Raw genomic sequence first — 14641 nt, forward strand, 5'->3', positions numbered from 1 at the left:
TGTTTGCAATATTAAAAATTAATTAAAATATATTAAAATCTTTACTCATAAGACTATAAAATTATAATTAATAATAGAAATTTCGTATTTTAAAAGATTTTTTTTTTTGTTAATCTCTTTTTAGGATTTCATTAAAAAACTTCTCTTGAAGACAGATATAGAACAAAAATTATTATAATTAAAATAATTATTGTTCGCTAATCTAATAAGAAATTTTAATGAAAAAATTATGATTAAATATGATAAAAATGCAAAAAAGTATTAAATTATGAAAGTCGAAATGGTGGTCGACCCTGGTGGCCGATGGTGAACAGTAACCGGTGGTAGTGGCTATTGGTGAATAAAAAATTAAAAAATGTGCAATTCTAATATTATAATAAGTTTGTCAATATTCAGAAAATATTTCTCAAAAATGGAAAATCATTTTCTTTAAAAAGAACTTAGTTTTCCTTTAACCAAAAAAATATTTTCCAATTAACTTATTTTCTTGAACACCCCAAATAATGAAAAATTGTAGAAAATATTTTTCCGCAAGTTATTTCATGGAAAGAAATGGCGTCATTGAAAAAATTAACTCTTTTTTCCGCATTTTACCAAAATTAACTAGTTTTTCTGTGATTTTTTGCAATTTTTTGTGGTTTTTACAGAAAAAGTACAAAAAATTGATGAGAGGACAAAACAATATAATGGATGCAAAACATAAGTAAAAGTTGGTGTATTAAAAAAAATTTAGGGATACATTAATGTATTTTGGCAAAATATTAAAAAAAAAAATAATTTTTCCTTATTAATTTTTGGAAGTATTTTGATAGAAACAACAACTCAACATGTAATTTGTTGAGACAGAGAAAAAATTATATTAAACATTCTGAAAAAATAACAGGAAGCTGATTTTTAAAATAGCTTTAAGATATTAGCTACAGGAATAAATTTTTGCAAGGGAAATACTATTTCAATAAATGTTTCCGTAAGTTAGGGATATTTTATTTTATTGTTATTTTTGGAATATCAGATTGTTATATTTGGAATATTGGATTCTACTTCAATTTGAAATTATCTATCCTCCCATTTGTAATCAACAAGAGAACTGTACTTGGATTTACCATACAGATTTCAAAGAAATGGACCCTTCTTTTTGTTTCATCTTCTTTGTCTGCATAATTGTCACTCTTGAAGCAATCACAATAAGCAAAATGGGGTTTCCTGACAAGTTTATATATTTCTGAGTAAGCTATTTTTGCGGATCCCAATTGTAACTTACTGGAAGGTACGTTGAATCCTTCAAAATAGAAAATTTACCTTCATTTCTGTTCTTTCTTACTGTTCTGATATAATGGAGCCTTCAACAAAAGAACGAAGATTAGCTGTCCATAACATGGCTGGGTTGGAAAGAAAATTTTATAGATTTTAACTTTCTTGGAAAGAAAATTGTGTTTTGGTGAGTATGTCTGTTGTCTTGTTTGGCACGTGGCTTTATTCCCTCTCCGGGTCTTTTGGATCTCACACCTTTTGTCCTTCTTTATTATCCTAATATTTATATGTTCTTCTATTGTTTTGAAGGAGCTTCATGTTTGCTTATGGTGAATTATTGTATGAGCTTTACTATTCTATTTCTAGTTAACGTTATTGCTCCAGATAAATTTAATACTAGTTCTGAATCTGTGCTTCCTATTTGAGTATTTATATGTTGTTTGATTTGAATAATTATTGTTATTAAATTATGTTAATATTTTAAAAAGCTTTTGATTTCCAATTGTAAGTATTTTAGGTAAGACGTAGAAATGTTTATAACATATAAATCGGTATAGCTACAAATGACAAAAAAAAAAAAAAATGTAGATAAATATAATTATCAAATTGATAAAAATTATTTTCTTATTATTAAGAGGACTTGAACTCGAGATCTGTCACTTTTTGTATTAGTGAGAAGACTAATCAGAATATACTTGATTGATGTTTTTGAATTATTTATTGCTATTTTGAAAAGTTTTTGATTTGCAATTTAAAAATAATATGTCGTAAATACATATATATGTTATATAGATATTATTAAACAGAACAGAGTTATGATTATCTACATATAACTAATCTAATTAATTATAAACAAAATCTTTTTTTTAATGTGCAATCCAATCAAAATATATAGTAAAATAAAGTAAAAATTTTTTAATAGCTATCAGATATAAATTGTATATAAACTTTAAAAAAATATCTCAAGCTATTCAATCAAAATTTAGGAAAATTTAGGAAAATAAAGCATGTTGTGACATAGTCTAGTAGTAAATACATATACAACTTGATAATAGATTCAAGTTTGAATCATCTCCCTAATACTCAAAAAAATTTTAGAAAAATAAAGAAAAAAAATTTTAAAAATTCTTCAAAAGGAAAAATAGAATGCTTAACCTAAAAAAAAAACCCAAACTTTGCGAGCTGCTGCAAGACCATTCTAAAATGACTTTTATCCTCTTAAGACCTCAACTTACAAACTTAGATATTATTACACTAAATTCAAATTTTGCCTAGGTTATAATAAAATAATATAAAAGTAGGACTCGCTAAATCAGTTTTGAGTTAAATAAATCAAAACACACATTTTGAAATTAGAAAGTCACAAACTATAATTTCTCCTTTCCAGCTCCCTTCTTTCTTCTCCATTGATAATGCCTTTTAGGAGAGTTTGTAATTTTGTGGAGATGATAAGGGAAATGTGACACCCTAGGCAAATCCCGAGTCGGTTAAGCACAAGATAAAAATAATATATATAAGTAAGGGTAATGTGACACCTTAGGCGAATCCTCCGTCGACTAAGCCCAATATGGAAATAATAGACCTAAGAAAGGACAAGCCTTAAAATAACAAGACACGTTTTGGAAAAGAGAAATGGATTTTATTCTTGAAATAAATAGTGATTTGATATCCAATTTCCTTTCCATTCTTTTCCTCTAATGAGATTTTATATTCCATAGCCCAATTAGCAATCAAAGGCATTTTCTTGACGTCCAGTGATTATATTTACTTCAGTCTCAAGTCCCTCTTCACAAGATCACTGTTTGTGTTCTATTGATTTTGATTTTTTGCCATTTTAATATGAATTTAGTCATGGGTGTTATCAGTTACCTTCATTTTATCACTAGGTTAGAATTTGTTTTATTGATAGTTTCCTTCTTCTTATCTAATTTTCTTCATTGGGTTTCATTTTTTTTTTCTTCGATTTCATCATTGTATTGATCTGTGTGTTTATTTGTTTATTTCTTGCTTGATCATGGCTTTTACTTGTTAATTTGCTCTAGTTACTGGCTGCATTTTGTCTAACAAACTTAAAATTACATACAACTACCCCATCGGTTTCTTTATCAATCTAAAAGATGCAATATTTGGTGTCATATGCTTAAGATGTAATTGATTGAGAATGAAGAGAAGAGAAGAGATTGTCAATGAAAAAGTAAGAAAGGAGATCGACGCTGCTGCAATTTTCTAATTCAGAAAACGGGCATTTTGATTAATTTTTGGTCTTTGATTAAGTTAACTCAAGGTAATCGGGTCGGTTTCAATTTTATATTATTTTATTGCAAACCCTAAATGAAATTCGAATTTAGAATAATAATATATCTAAGTTTGTAAGTTGAGATGTCCAAGGGACAAAGGTTATTTTACGGGGATATTGAAACAGGTCTCAAAATTCAGAATACTTTTATAGGTTAAGTCAAAATAGAACAGTAAATAGAGATAGCTAAATTTTGAATTGGATTAACCAGTCTGTCTACTTGGCATTGTTCGGAATATGAAGAAAATGTAATACTCTCTTTATTTGGAGAAAACGGAAAAAAAAAAAAAAACTCTTAGATTAAGAAAGTTAGTTAATTGAACTTTTCTCTCTAAAATGTCCTTAAAAGGAGTTAATTTTGTCATTAATTATGAGAATACCAACTGACACTAGAGGCAATCCCAAGAAGTGCATTAATGACCTATTTGCATGGATAAGGATGTCACTTTCAATAAAAATTCAAACCTTCTATATTTTTGTTATGACAATTTATGAGACCGGGAGATACTTTACATAATATGTGCACACCAATAAAATAAATTTTAAAGCAAAATTTTTTGAGTCTACAATCAGACTCTTCAATTTTTAAATTTAAGTTACATATAAAACAAAACCACTGTTAATAATCTGATTCAAAGAAATATTCATTTATCCATAACATCTAAATCGGTCATATCATCTCCAGATCAGTCATTGTTTTGCATTCTGAAGACTTGAATCCTCTAGATATTGAAGCAAAAATGACTTCAAATTGTCACTCAACAGTACTGTTTTCATGCATTGCAGGATCAAGCACATCTTTTGGACTTTGGTCACGTTGGTCATCATTATTTATTTGTTTCTCTAGAAGACTATCAGGTTTAGCCATATTTGCATCTTTTTTATCACTATTAGCAAAAATAGGTGTTCGGGAACCTGAAGTACTGATCAGTTCCTTCAAGAAAAGTGTCTCAAATCAGCAACAAAAAACTGCAGCTCTTAAGTTGTGCACTATTTTTTTTTATTTACTCATTGTTTTTATTTACCTTTTCCACCAATGTGGCCAAAATAGTATTAATTGTATTTTTCTTTTTTCAAAATCTCACACATCTACACTTTTAAATAACAAAATGTGATTGTTTCCAGAACCTAATTACCCAATATATTTGTTCCATACACTTACAGTTGTGGCCACGTTTACGATGATAAAAGTGGACATATAGTCATCGAACATACAAATAATGGCTAACGTTATATTTATGTGACAATAATTTGACATTTAGAACTTGCACTTTAATTTTATAGCCAGATTTATATAAAGGACCATCAACATGCAAAATCAATATGAAAAAGTAAAATGATAATTGGTCTTTTGCAACACGCGTACATTAAATGTTGAGAATACTTGTTTTTATCACTTTTCTCTATTGTTGAGCTTCAATCTTGAAATAAATACATATATTCCAAGGTCATTAATTTCTTTTTTTTTAACTTGGCTTGCAAAGATACTATTTAGAGTAAAATTTTCTATATAAAAAATATATCTAAAAAGAAAATTTTCTCTAAATAAAAAGAACCAACGGAGTAATTAACCATCTCATAATATATGGACTAAACTAAACTTTAAATATTGGAAGGTCAAATTCATCAGGTGTACTTACATCAATGTAGATATAGTTAAACAAAAATGGAATAATGTCATTATTGTATATTTATATACCCTATAAGGTAGATCGACAATAGGGTTTAAGTAAGCTTAATATGTGGATCAACATTAAGATCTAAGTAAGCTTAACGTCGAGACTCGTAATAAGCCTAATTAAACGTTTTCCAAAACCAGCTCAAATGTTAACACACACATATTCTCTATTTTTGTGTTTATCTCATAAAAAGTATCATTATATTTTAAATAAAAGAAATGTTTACTAAAATTTCATTTAACTTAATTTTTTTCTTAGTTTGATTTTGATGTGTGTGTACATATATAATAATTATTTTTAGGTAGAATATTATAATATTTATTCTTGGATTTTTTTTTTTTTTGTTAAGACCCATTTTATCTGAATTGGACTGGCTCTAGGATCTGAAAAAATCTAAAGCGTTCAAAACCAATAATAAGTCTAAATTGACATTCATTGACATATAAACAGAAAAAAAAAAATCCAAATTTCAATTAATTAGGCCTCAAAGCTACGAATGGAAAGCAGGGGCTATTTTTTGTGGACACAACCTGTAAAAACTCATTTAAAGCAGGTCCCGATATTTACATGAGATTGGAACACATATGAATATTAAATTAATTATTCACCGTGGATTTAGGTTAGGTGTTGATTGAATTGTGCATATCTTTTATCCATCAAAATTTATTATATAATTTTAAGATATTTAATATAATAAAATTGAAGTAAAAATTTAATTTCATATTGAACTCAATATTTTACTAAAATTAAAGTAAATTAAATTCAAAGCTAAAGCTACAAACCGTATTGTTATCAAATACCAAAAAAAGAAAATTTGGTAAATAAGAATTTACAGATTCTCACGGGCTTGGCACGTATGCTTTCAAGCATAATCATAATCACACTCATTTGCCCTGCCAGCTGAATATTAAACGCATGTGATGTGAGCATTCACATGTTCAGTTTTACCCTGCTAAACTTTACACATCTCAGAAACTTCCACACGTAACAATGTTCCTGCTATAGTTACGGATAGCTACTATTATTACAATAATAAAGAAAATAAATAAATAACTACACCTCTGTTCCGTCAGTATTTATCACATCTGAAAAAATAATTTATTTTAAAATATTTATCACATTTGTGATTTCAAAAAGTAGTAAACCAATATCATTACTTCAATTCAATAATTTTTTTAGAGAATTAATATTAAATTAAAAATAATATAATTAATTTACTCAATAATTTATTATAATTTAGACACATTTAATAATTTTATTAAGAAATGTGAAATTCTAAATGTAACTCCAGCAAAGGTAATAGATAAGATTTGATATTCAAAATTTAATATTCCTATTCCTATAATTTAATAAATTTCATTCTGCGCGCAAATCAAACATGCACTACAGTGGCCGCGGACGAGAACATCCTATTCCTACGCGATTCCAGCTTCTGAAACACAGCCACCGACTTGGATGCCAAATAGAATACGGAATCTAAAGTTAATTGTTAGAGTTAGAAGAGATGTGTTAGGTGATTATTCTTATTCCAAACCATTAAACAACATTTGCAGAAGAAGAAGAGAGGAATGATTGATTGATTGATTACATATGACAGGCTAGAAACAGCTAAACCATTGACAATTCTCTCCCCTGTACCAAACTCAACCTATCCATTACCTTTGTGCTAATTAAATGTAATCATCTTTCTAATATGCTTATACGAGTACTAATTGATAAGGTAAGCATAATTTGGTATAATCAAAGCTAAAATAGAAAATTGGAGTTATCTAAAATTATAAACCGAACCGATTAACCAAATAACCAAACTTAAAAGCCTAATGCATCAGCTTGATTCAATTTTCGATTTTGACCTGTGTGCTTATCCAGCTCCCTATCTGTAATGCAAGTACAAAAAAGAAACAAAGTGCATACTAATCATATTCCAGATTTATAAAAACATATCCCTTCTTTACGCGTTGCCATTGCAAGCGTAATATTAGGGTTTGCATGTGAGTCTTCTTTTTCTATACTAATTACATTTAGCATATGATTAAACTAACTAATGAAAGGTCGTTAAAGAACTGAAACTCATACATCAATCAAATAAACTTGTTTATTCCTAATTATTCTTTGATATTTAAGTGAGATGCTCCTAAACATATATATATATAGATATATATATAACAAAGTCAAAATCAAAATCAATATTTTTATATTGATTTTTGAACTAAGAGATGTATCTATCACCAATTTCTATAAAAGGCTAATCGTGGTCTCATGGAACATCAGTCCATAAACACAAGAAACAAGAACACGTTAACATGGAGTACTTGAGAGTCGCAGAAGGCAGAGGTTCTCCGAAGAGAGAATTCCGATCAGTAAAAGGTAGAATTAATAATCGGAATCTAAGGAACAATCTGTTGGAATCGATTGCCCAATCCAACGGTGGAAGTGTGGTTTCGCAGGCAGCCAATGAAGATGGAGTTGTGAGGATGAAGATATTAGTGAAGAAGCAAGATTTAAAGCAAATGCTGGAATTGGTAAGAAATGGCAGTAAGAACAATTCTTACCAGTCATCTTCATCGTCCTTTTCGTCTGTCGAACAACGGTTAAATCTTTTGCGTAGAAAGCACCTTTTGAGAGTTAATGCGGGGAAGGAAAGCCGTAGGCGTTCTGCTTGGATTCCTGCACTACAAAGCATTCCTGAGGAGTTCTGAAATGTTTAAGAATGATAGTATGACTGCTTAATGTAGGTTTAGAATTCTGATTTATTAATTGCATATTTCACTGATGAATAAAATCAGGTCTTTTTGCCGATCAAATATGATTTGGTTGGTCTCTAGATGGGAGGTGTCCGAAAGTTTTTACCAATTTGCAAGCTAAGGAAAGAACTATCTCTTGTATTATCTATCATGTTATTTTTTGCACATTCTCTTGTGGTAAGTATATATATAACCCGAAAAATAGACGAAGTTTGAATCCTCTAGCATTCTGTAATGTTACTTCCTCTCAATGAATTAAAAAGCAAAAAAAAAAAAAAGGTTTTTTGTTTTGTTTTGTCCCAATGGTTATGTCATTGATTTTGCATCAATCAAAATTCAAAAATAAAAGAAGTGACTTAATAATTGAAGAGACCGAGTTGTTGAACCTTCATATGAATCCATAAAAGCTCAGGGTGCCTGGTGGGTTCAGCCGAGCAGGTTTGGGCTGGCTTATAAAAAGTAGGCTCAATCAGGTGCGCCTCATTGACAATGCGTTAGACTTGAATTCGCAATATTTAGGCATAGCAAACTATGGTTTAGATAAAAGCTAGATTTTTTAATCTCTGCCAAACCATCTAAAACCAGAACAAGATGCTGCTGATAATCTCGAATTTCGGAATTTAAAAGTCAATGATTCCGGAGTAAATGGTTAAAGCCACCATGTCTAAGCCAAGCAGCTTGAAACCTAAATAAGCAGGTTTAGGAGAACTTAAAGGAAATAGCCGGATAAGCAAAGGATTATGGTCAGAATGGAGACGAGGAAGATGCTGAACAGAAGCCTCAGAAAAACTGGATCTCCATCCTGCAGTACACGATGCTCTATCCAGATGAGCAGCTTTGCAATAAGGATTAGAATCACGGTTCCAAGTAAAAGATTGTCCAGAAAACCCAAGGTCAATAAGAAATGGATTAAAAATCCACTCACAAAATCTCGAATCCTAGGGTGAGAAGCATTAGCATAACCAACTTGTCCATCAGAAGACATTGTGGTATTGGAATCTCCAGCCACTAACCAACGATCTGATGCGCCAATATCAGAAAGAATAAGGGTCTCCCAAAGCTTTCTCCGCAAGAGAATATCTAGACTTCCAAAAACAGCCACCAGGTTCCAAGAAAACCCTTATAGAACCAGTGACTTTACAAACGACACATTGAGAATTGGTAGCCAATTGCTGAACAGAGTAGACCATATTAGATCAAAGAATCCAAATTCCCCCACTATAACAAGAGCTTCTATCCGAATCCAGTGTCGATACCCCATGGCGTTACAAACTCGCCTAGCATTTGCACCACTGATACGTGGTTCCAGAAGACAGCAAACATCAGGCTTGTGATGGCGTGAAGAAAATTAGCCGAGGCCCGCACCTCAGGAGAATATGATCACAAAAATAATTAAAATCTTAACATATAACACCATCATAAGACTAAAATCCCAATGGTGAAGCAAGCAAGGAAGAGAACAAATAATCAATTCACATGTCCCCTCTGAAGAGGAGGAGAAACAATAGCTAATGCTAACTGCTCAACAAATTCATTATCCGGAATCAAAGAATGGCTAGAAGTGGTTTCGGAAACAACCTCCATTGAATCCAACTGAAATACCCTATCCAGTGCTGTAGGATTACATAATGAATATCACATTCCGTGTCGGAGGCACATGTTGGCATTTTTTTTTTTTAATTTGAAATGGTACAGAATTAGAAAATTTTAGTTAAAATATTTGCGGAAGATTTAATAATGAAAAAAAACTTTTGGTAATAACTTATTAGCTCTAAATCCAATTTCTCTTAAAATTTTTCTTTTTTTTTTCTCTCTTATTTCTTTTATTTCTTTTCATTAATTACTTTTATAAATATTTAATTTTAAACATAAAATGAATTTTAATAATTATAATAAATTTATTTATTTAACATGTGAATATTAATAGTTGTCAAAATAATTCTAGTAATTATTAGTCATAATTATTTTGATCAATATTTACTAATAATTTTATTCAATTATATTTTAATAAGTAAATGACAAATACTATTTAGAATAATTTAAATACTCTGTAAATAGAGAAAAATCAAATTAAACTATTTTATGCAATTTCTCACTTTGGCAATAATAATTAATAATTTTTAATAAATACTAATAATTCTTGATAAAAAACAATTTAATTATTTAATAAATTAAAAAATAAAAACACAATAAAATTATTTCATATAATTTTATCAGGTACTCGAAAATCAGGGTGTTACACCAAATCAGAATTAGATATTAGGAGAAGAAGGGCGGAGTTACGAGGATTATTGTAATAAGCAAGCGAGTCGAGACAAGAGTTGATAACTAGGCTGCTTGCTAGTCATTAGCAATAAAACAAATAATTACTTTGTTTGCTTTGAGGGAAGTGAGATTAAAGATAATTACATTATTCGCATGAAAGAGAATAAAGTTTGATTAAAAAGGATAAGAAATTTCCAGGACTTCATTGAAAATGAGAATAAAGTTTGAGGGATGACTTTATTAATTTGTTTTAGTTAACTAAGGTCTTACTCTTCAAATAACTGCACCAGCTGATCCTATAGTCCGTCATTTTCACTTCAAGGTGCCAAAGCTAAACGATACATCCAATAACAAAACTTAAAGAACCGCTTCCGATGCCATGATTCTTTAAAAGCTGCAATTTCTCATGCTCTAGCTTATCCATGGCTGTAAAACTTTCTCACAGCTACTTCTTTAACTCCTACAAACCTGATGATGCTTCTTTTAAACAAATGGGAGCACCAAAAAGGGACCTTTTAGTCAATCCAAGAATCAGAAAATCGAACCCGACGAAAAAACAGATGTCAGAGACTCCAAAACGTGGTATGATTAAACCCAATAGTCTTTCTCTTACGCGGTCTCTATGTGAGTTTGTTGATTCTGGTGCTATGGATAATGCACTCTATCTGTTTGAGAAAATGAACCAACCAGATACTTATATATGGAATGTTATTATTAGAGGTTTTTCTAATAAAGGGTTATTTCAAGAAGTTATTGATTTTTATCATAGAATGGAATATGAAGGGATTGGAATTGATAATTTTACATTCCCCTTTGTTATAAAAGCATGTGGCCGTTTATTATCTTTTATTGAAGGTAAAAAGGTTCATGGGAAGTTGATTAAGATTGGATTGGATCGGGATATTTATGTTTGTAATTCTCTTATTGATATGTATTTCAAATTTGGGTTTGTTGAAGTTGCAGAGAAGGTTTTTGAAGCAATGCCTCTTAGAGACTTGGTTTCTTGGAATTGTATGGTTAATGGTTATCGAGTGATTGGTGATGGACTGAAGTCATTGATGTGCTTTAAAGAAATGTTGGGTCTTGGAGAGAAACCTGATAGGCTTAGTATGATTAGTTCTCTTGGTGGTTGTTCTATTGGATGTTGTGTGCGTGGGGGGAAGGAAATTCATTGCCAAGTTATTAGAAATGGGCTTGAGTTGGATATTATGGTGCAGACATCTCTTATTGATATGTATGCTAAATGTGGTAAAGTGGATTATGCAGAAAGGGTATTTAATGAAATGACATGTAAAAATATAGTAGCTTGGAACGCTATGATTGGTGGGTATGCTATAAATGGTCATTTTTTGGAATCATTTACTTGCTTGAAAAGAATGCAAGAGGATAACTTGATTCCAGATGCCATTACAATGATAAATTTGCTTCCATCTTGTTCAAAATTCGGAACTCTCTTGGAAGGTAAATGTATCCATGGTTATGCCATTAGGAAAATGTTTCTCCCTCATTTAGTACTCGAAACTGCTTTAGTTGACATGTATGGAAAATGTGGACAATTGAAATTCGCAGAATGTGTATTTGGTCGAATAAATGAGAAGAACATGGTATCGTGGAATGCCATCATAGCTGCTTATGTACAGAATGGGCGGAATGAAGAAGCTTTGGAATTGTTCCATTGCCTTCGGAATCAGACTCTCAAACCAGATGCGGTTACAATTGCAAGCATCCTACCTGCCTATGCTGAATTAGCCACAGTGAGTGAGTGTAAACAGATTCATGCTTATATCACAAAATTAGAGCTTAGCTCAAATACTTTCACCTCAAATGCAATTGTTTACATGTATGCAAAATGTGGTGATCTTCAGACTGCAAGAAGATATTTTGACAGTATGTCATTTAAGAACTTAGTCTCTTGGAATACGATGATTATGGCTTATGCTATTCATGGATTCGGAACAATTTCTATCCAATTGTTTTCCAGAATGAAACAAAACGGCATAGAACCTAATGAAAGCACTTTTGTTTCTTTATTATCATCTTGTAGCATCTCTGGTCTGGTCAATGAAGGGTGGGAATTGTTCAATTCTATGAAAATGGACTATAACATTGATTATGGGATAGAGCATTATGGTTGTATGGTGGATCTTCTTGGACGCACTGGAAATCTTGATGCAGCCAAGCAGTTCATCGAAGAGATGCCTCTGGTCCCAACAGCCCGGATATGGGGCTCTTTACTAACTGCAAGTAGAAACAATAATGACATTTTCTTTGCCGAATTTGCAGCCAAGCATATTTTGTCGCATGACAACGACAATACCGGTTGCTATGTCTTGCTTGCTAATATGTACGCTGAAGCTGGAAGGTGGGAAGATGTAGAGCAAATTAAACTTGTTATGAAGAAAAAAGGGTTGGCAAAGACGGTTGATTGTTGCACGGTTGAGAGTAAAGGTAAAAGTCAGAAGTTCATCAATAATAACAAGTCTCACCAACAAGCATACATGATTTATGATGTGTTGGATATTATCTTGAAGAAGATTGGGGAAGATGTTTATATTCATTCTCTTAGTAAGTTCAGACCAGCAGATGTGATAAAAAAGAAAATGAAATCACCACAGAATCACAGTGTCAAACTGGCTATTTGCTTCGGCTTGATCTCTACAGCAATTGGAAAACCTATCATTATTAGAAAGAACACTAGAATATGTAAAGATTGCCATATTGCTGCAAAGAAGATTTCAAGAGTTACTAAAAGAGAAATTATAGTGGGGGATTCAAAAATTTTTCACCACTTCGAGGATGGGCGTTGCTCCTGCGGTGATTATTGGTGATAATGTTTTTTCAGTTTCATTTACTTCAAGATGATGTTGTAAGCAATCCTAGATACTCTTCTTTGTACAAGCATACGAAGTGTATATATTTTTACCACTTACTGATGTAAATTTCACATTTCAAAAGAAGTGATCGGTTTCTCTTTAAAAATAGGGAAAATTATAATCTTGTACTTTTATTTTGTCAAAAATAATTACTTTGTTCTTGTTTTTTTGAAACTAAGCTATTTTATCATCATATTTTGCTTCCTTCGAGTTAATTTTACTCTATACGTGGGTCTAAATAATAAAATGGCTTTTGATACAATTGAATTTTTCTGTTTGCCAAAATGCTGCATAAGTGGCACGTGAATATATTTGTAGTACTTTTTCCTTTTAAAAAAAAAATTATCTCCTCTGGCTCATATTTATATCTCTCATTTTTTCTTTTTCATTCTCTCTTTTATTGAGACATTTTTTATTAATTCTTTATGCTAAATTTCTCTCTCTCTCTCTAGATCAAAGTTTTGTTTGGTAGGTGAAATTCCAATGAGTTCAAAGAAGAAAAAAAAATCAATTTTAAAACAAAACAAAAAAGATCTACATTTAAAAAAATAGAAAAGGCGGGTGATCGTGAATGGTGGCATTGATGCAGTTTTTTCTTTTTTTTCTTTTCTTTTTTTCAGAACAGTATTATTGTTAAAAAAAAGGGGAAAAGTATTTTCGGATCTATTAAGTTTTACAAAATACATGATTTCATCCTCGTTATTTATGATAGTATCATGTCCCCATCTGAATTTTTAGTCCTTCTGTCGAAAAAATAACATTTTTTCCGTTAATTTTACAAAATAAAAAGACAGAAATACCCTTGTTATGGGACCCACAAACATAATTTTTGTTCACCGACTTCACCAAATCCTGCCTTCCCAATGGGTTTGGACGTTCCTTGCTCTACCGTGTCCATTGCAACAGATTTGGGATTGGAGAGTAGAGGTTGTTCACTGTTGGGTCTCTTCCTCACTGTAAACACTAAGAGGAGATTTGGGATTGGGTTTCTTCTTCAACAAAGAAACCAAAAATAAATAAATAAATAAATAGTAGGTATTCCGTTTTCTCTCTCTTCATCTTCAAGAAGCCCGTCTTCTTCAATTACCGGACACTCCTTCAATCACCACCAACAATGAAACTGCCTAATCAAATTCAGATCATTGCAACAAGCAGTAATAACTCCATTAATAACTCCAGAAAGCGTGAATCCATCCATTTCAATACCAATCTCTCTCATTTCCTTAAACAATTTCATGAACAATGATAAGCGTGTTGTAAGAGACGATATCAGGCTGAGGAATTTGATCAAACAGGTGATGTGCAATGTCAGGTGATTCAAACAATTACATAGGCAAGACCCTCAAGATCGGAAAAAAGACCACAAAAGAATAAGAACGTCGATTTGCTTCAGTCTAGTGTCATCAGCGAAAGGGAGCACCGGAACTGAGGTCGCGGATGCTTTGAGTATCTCTCGCTGACTTAGTTTCATCAGATGGTGGCCGAAGTTAACCGGGAAAGAGAGATCGCCGCTTGCGATTGAAGAGAGAGAGA

The 14641-nt window shown here is 31.2% G+C and overlaps 1 protein-coding gene and 1 long non-coding RNA gene across 2 annotated transcripts; both read left to right on the top strand.

Moving 5' to 3' along the window:
• The first annotated feature begins 987 nt into the window (after nt 1-987).
• LOC110009985 (uncharacterized) lies at nt 988-4626 on the top strand. Its single transcript, XR_002284898.3, has 2 exons — nt 988-1267; nt 4334-4626. It is a non-coding gene; the product is annotated as an uncharacterized LOC110009985 (long non-coding RNA).
• Nucleotides 4627-10374: 5748 nt separating this feature from the next.
• LOC105638523 (Tetratricopeptide repeat (TPR)-like superfamily protein) lies at nt 10375-13214 on the top strand. Its single transcript, XM_012222345.4, has one exon. The coding sequence runs from the start codon at nt 10658-10660 to the stop codon at nt 13061-13063; it is 2406 nt and encodes an 801-aa protein (XP_012077735.1). The 5' UTR covers nt 10375-10657; the 3' UTR covers nt 13064-13214.
• Nucleotides 13215-14641: the final 1427 nt, after the last annotated feature.

The sequence above is a fragment of the Jatropha curcas genome, chromosome 1 (assembly GCF_041381405.1).
Source record: "Jatropha curcas cultivar XTBG-Jc1 chromosome 1, XTBG_Jcur_1.0, whole genome shotgun sequence".
Taxonomy (NCBI): domain Eukaryota; kingdom Viridiplantae; phylum Streptophyta; class Magnoliopsida; order Malpighiales; family Euphorbiaceae; genus Jatropha; species Jatropha curcas.

What these genes read in the sequence shown, in the direction of transcription:
- LOC105638523 (XM_012222345.4), top strand. Translation starts at nt 10,658, where the DNA reads ATGGCTGTAAAACTTTCTCACAGCTACTTCTTTAACTCCTACAAACCT.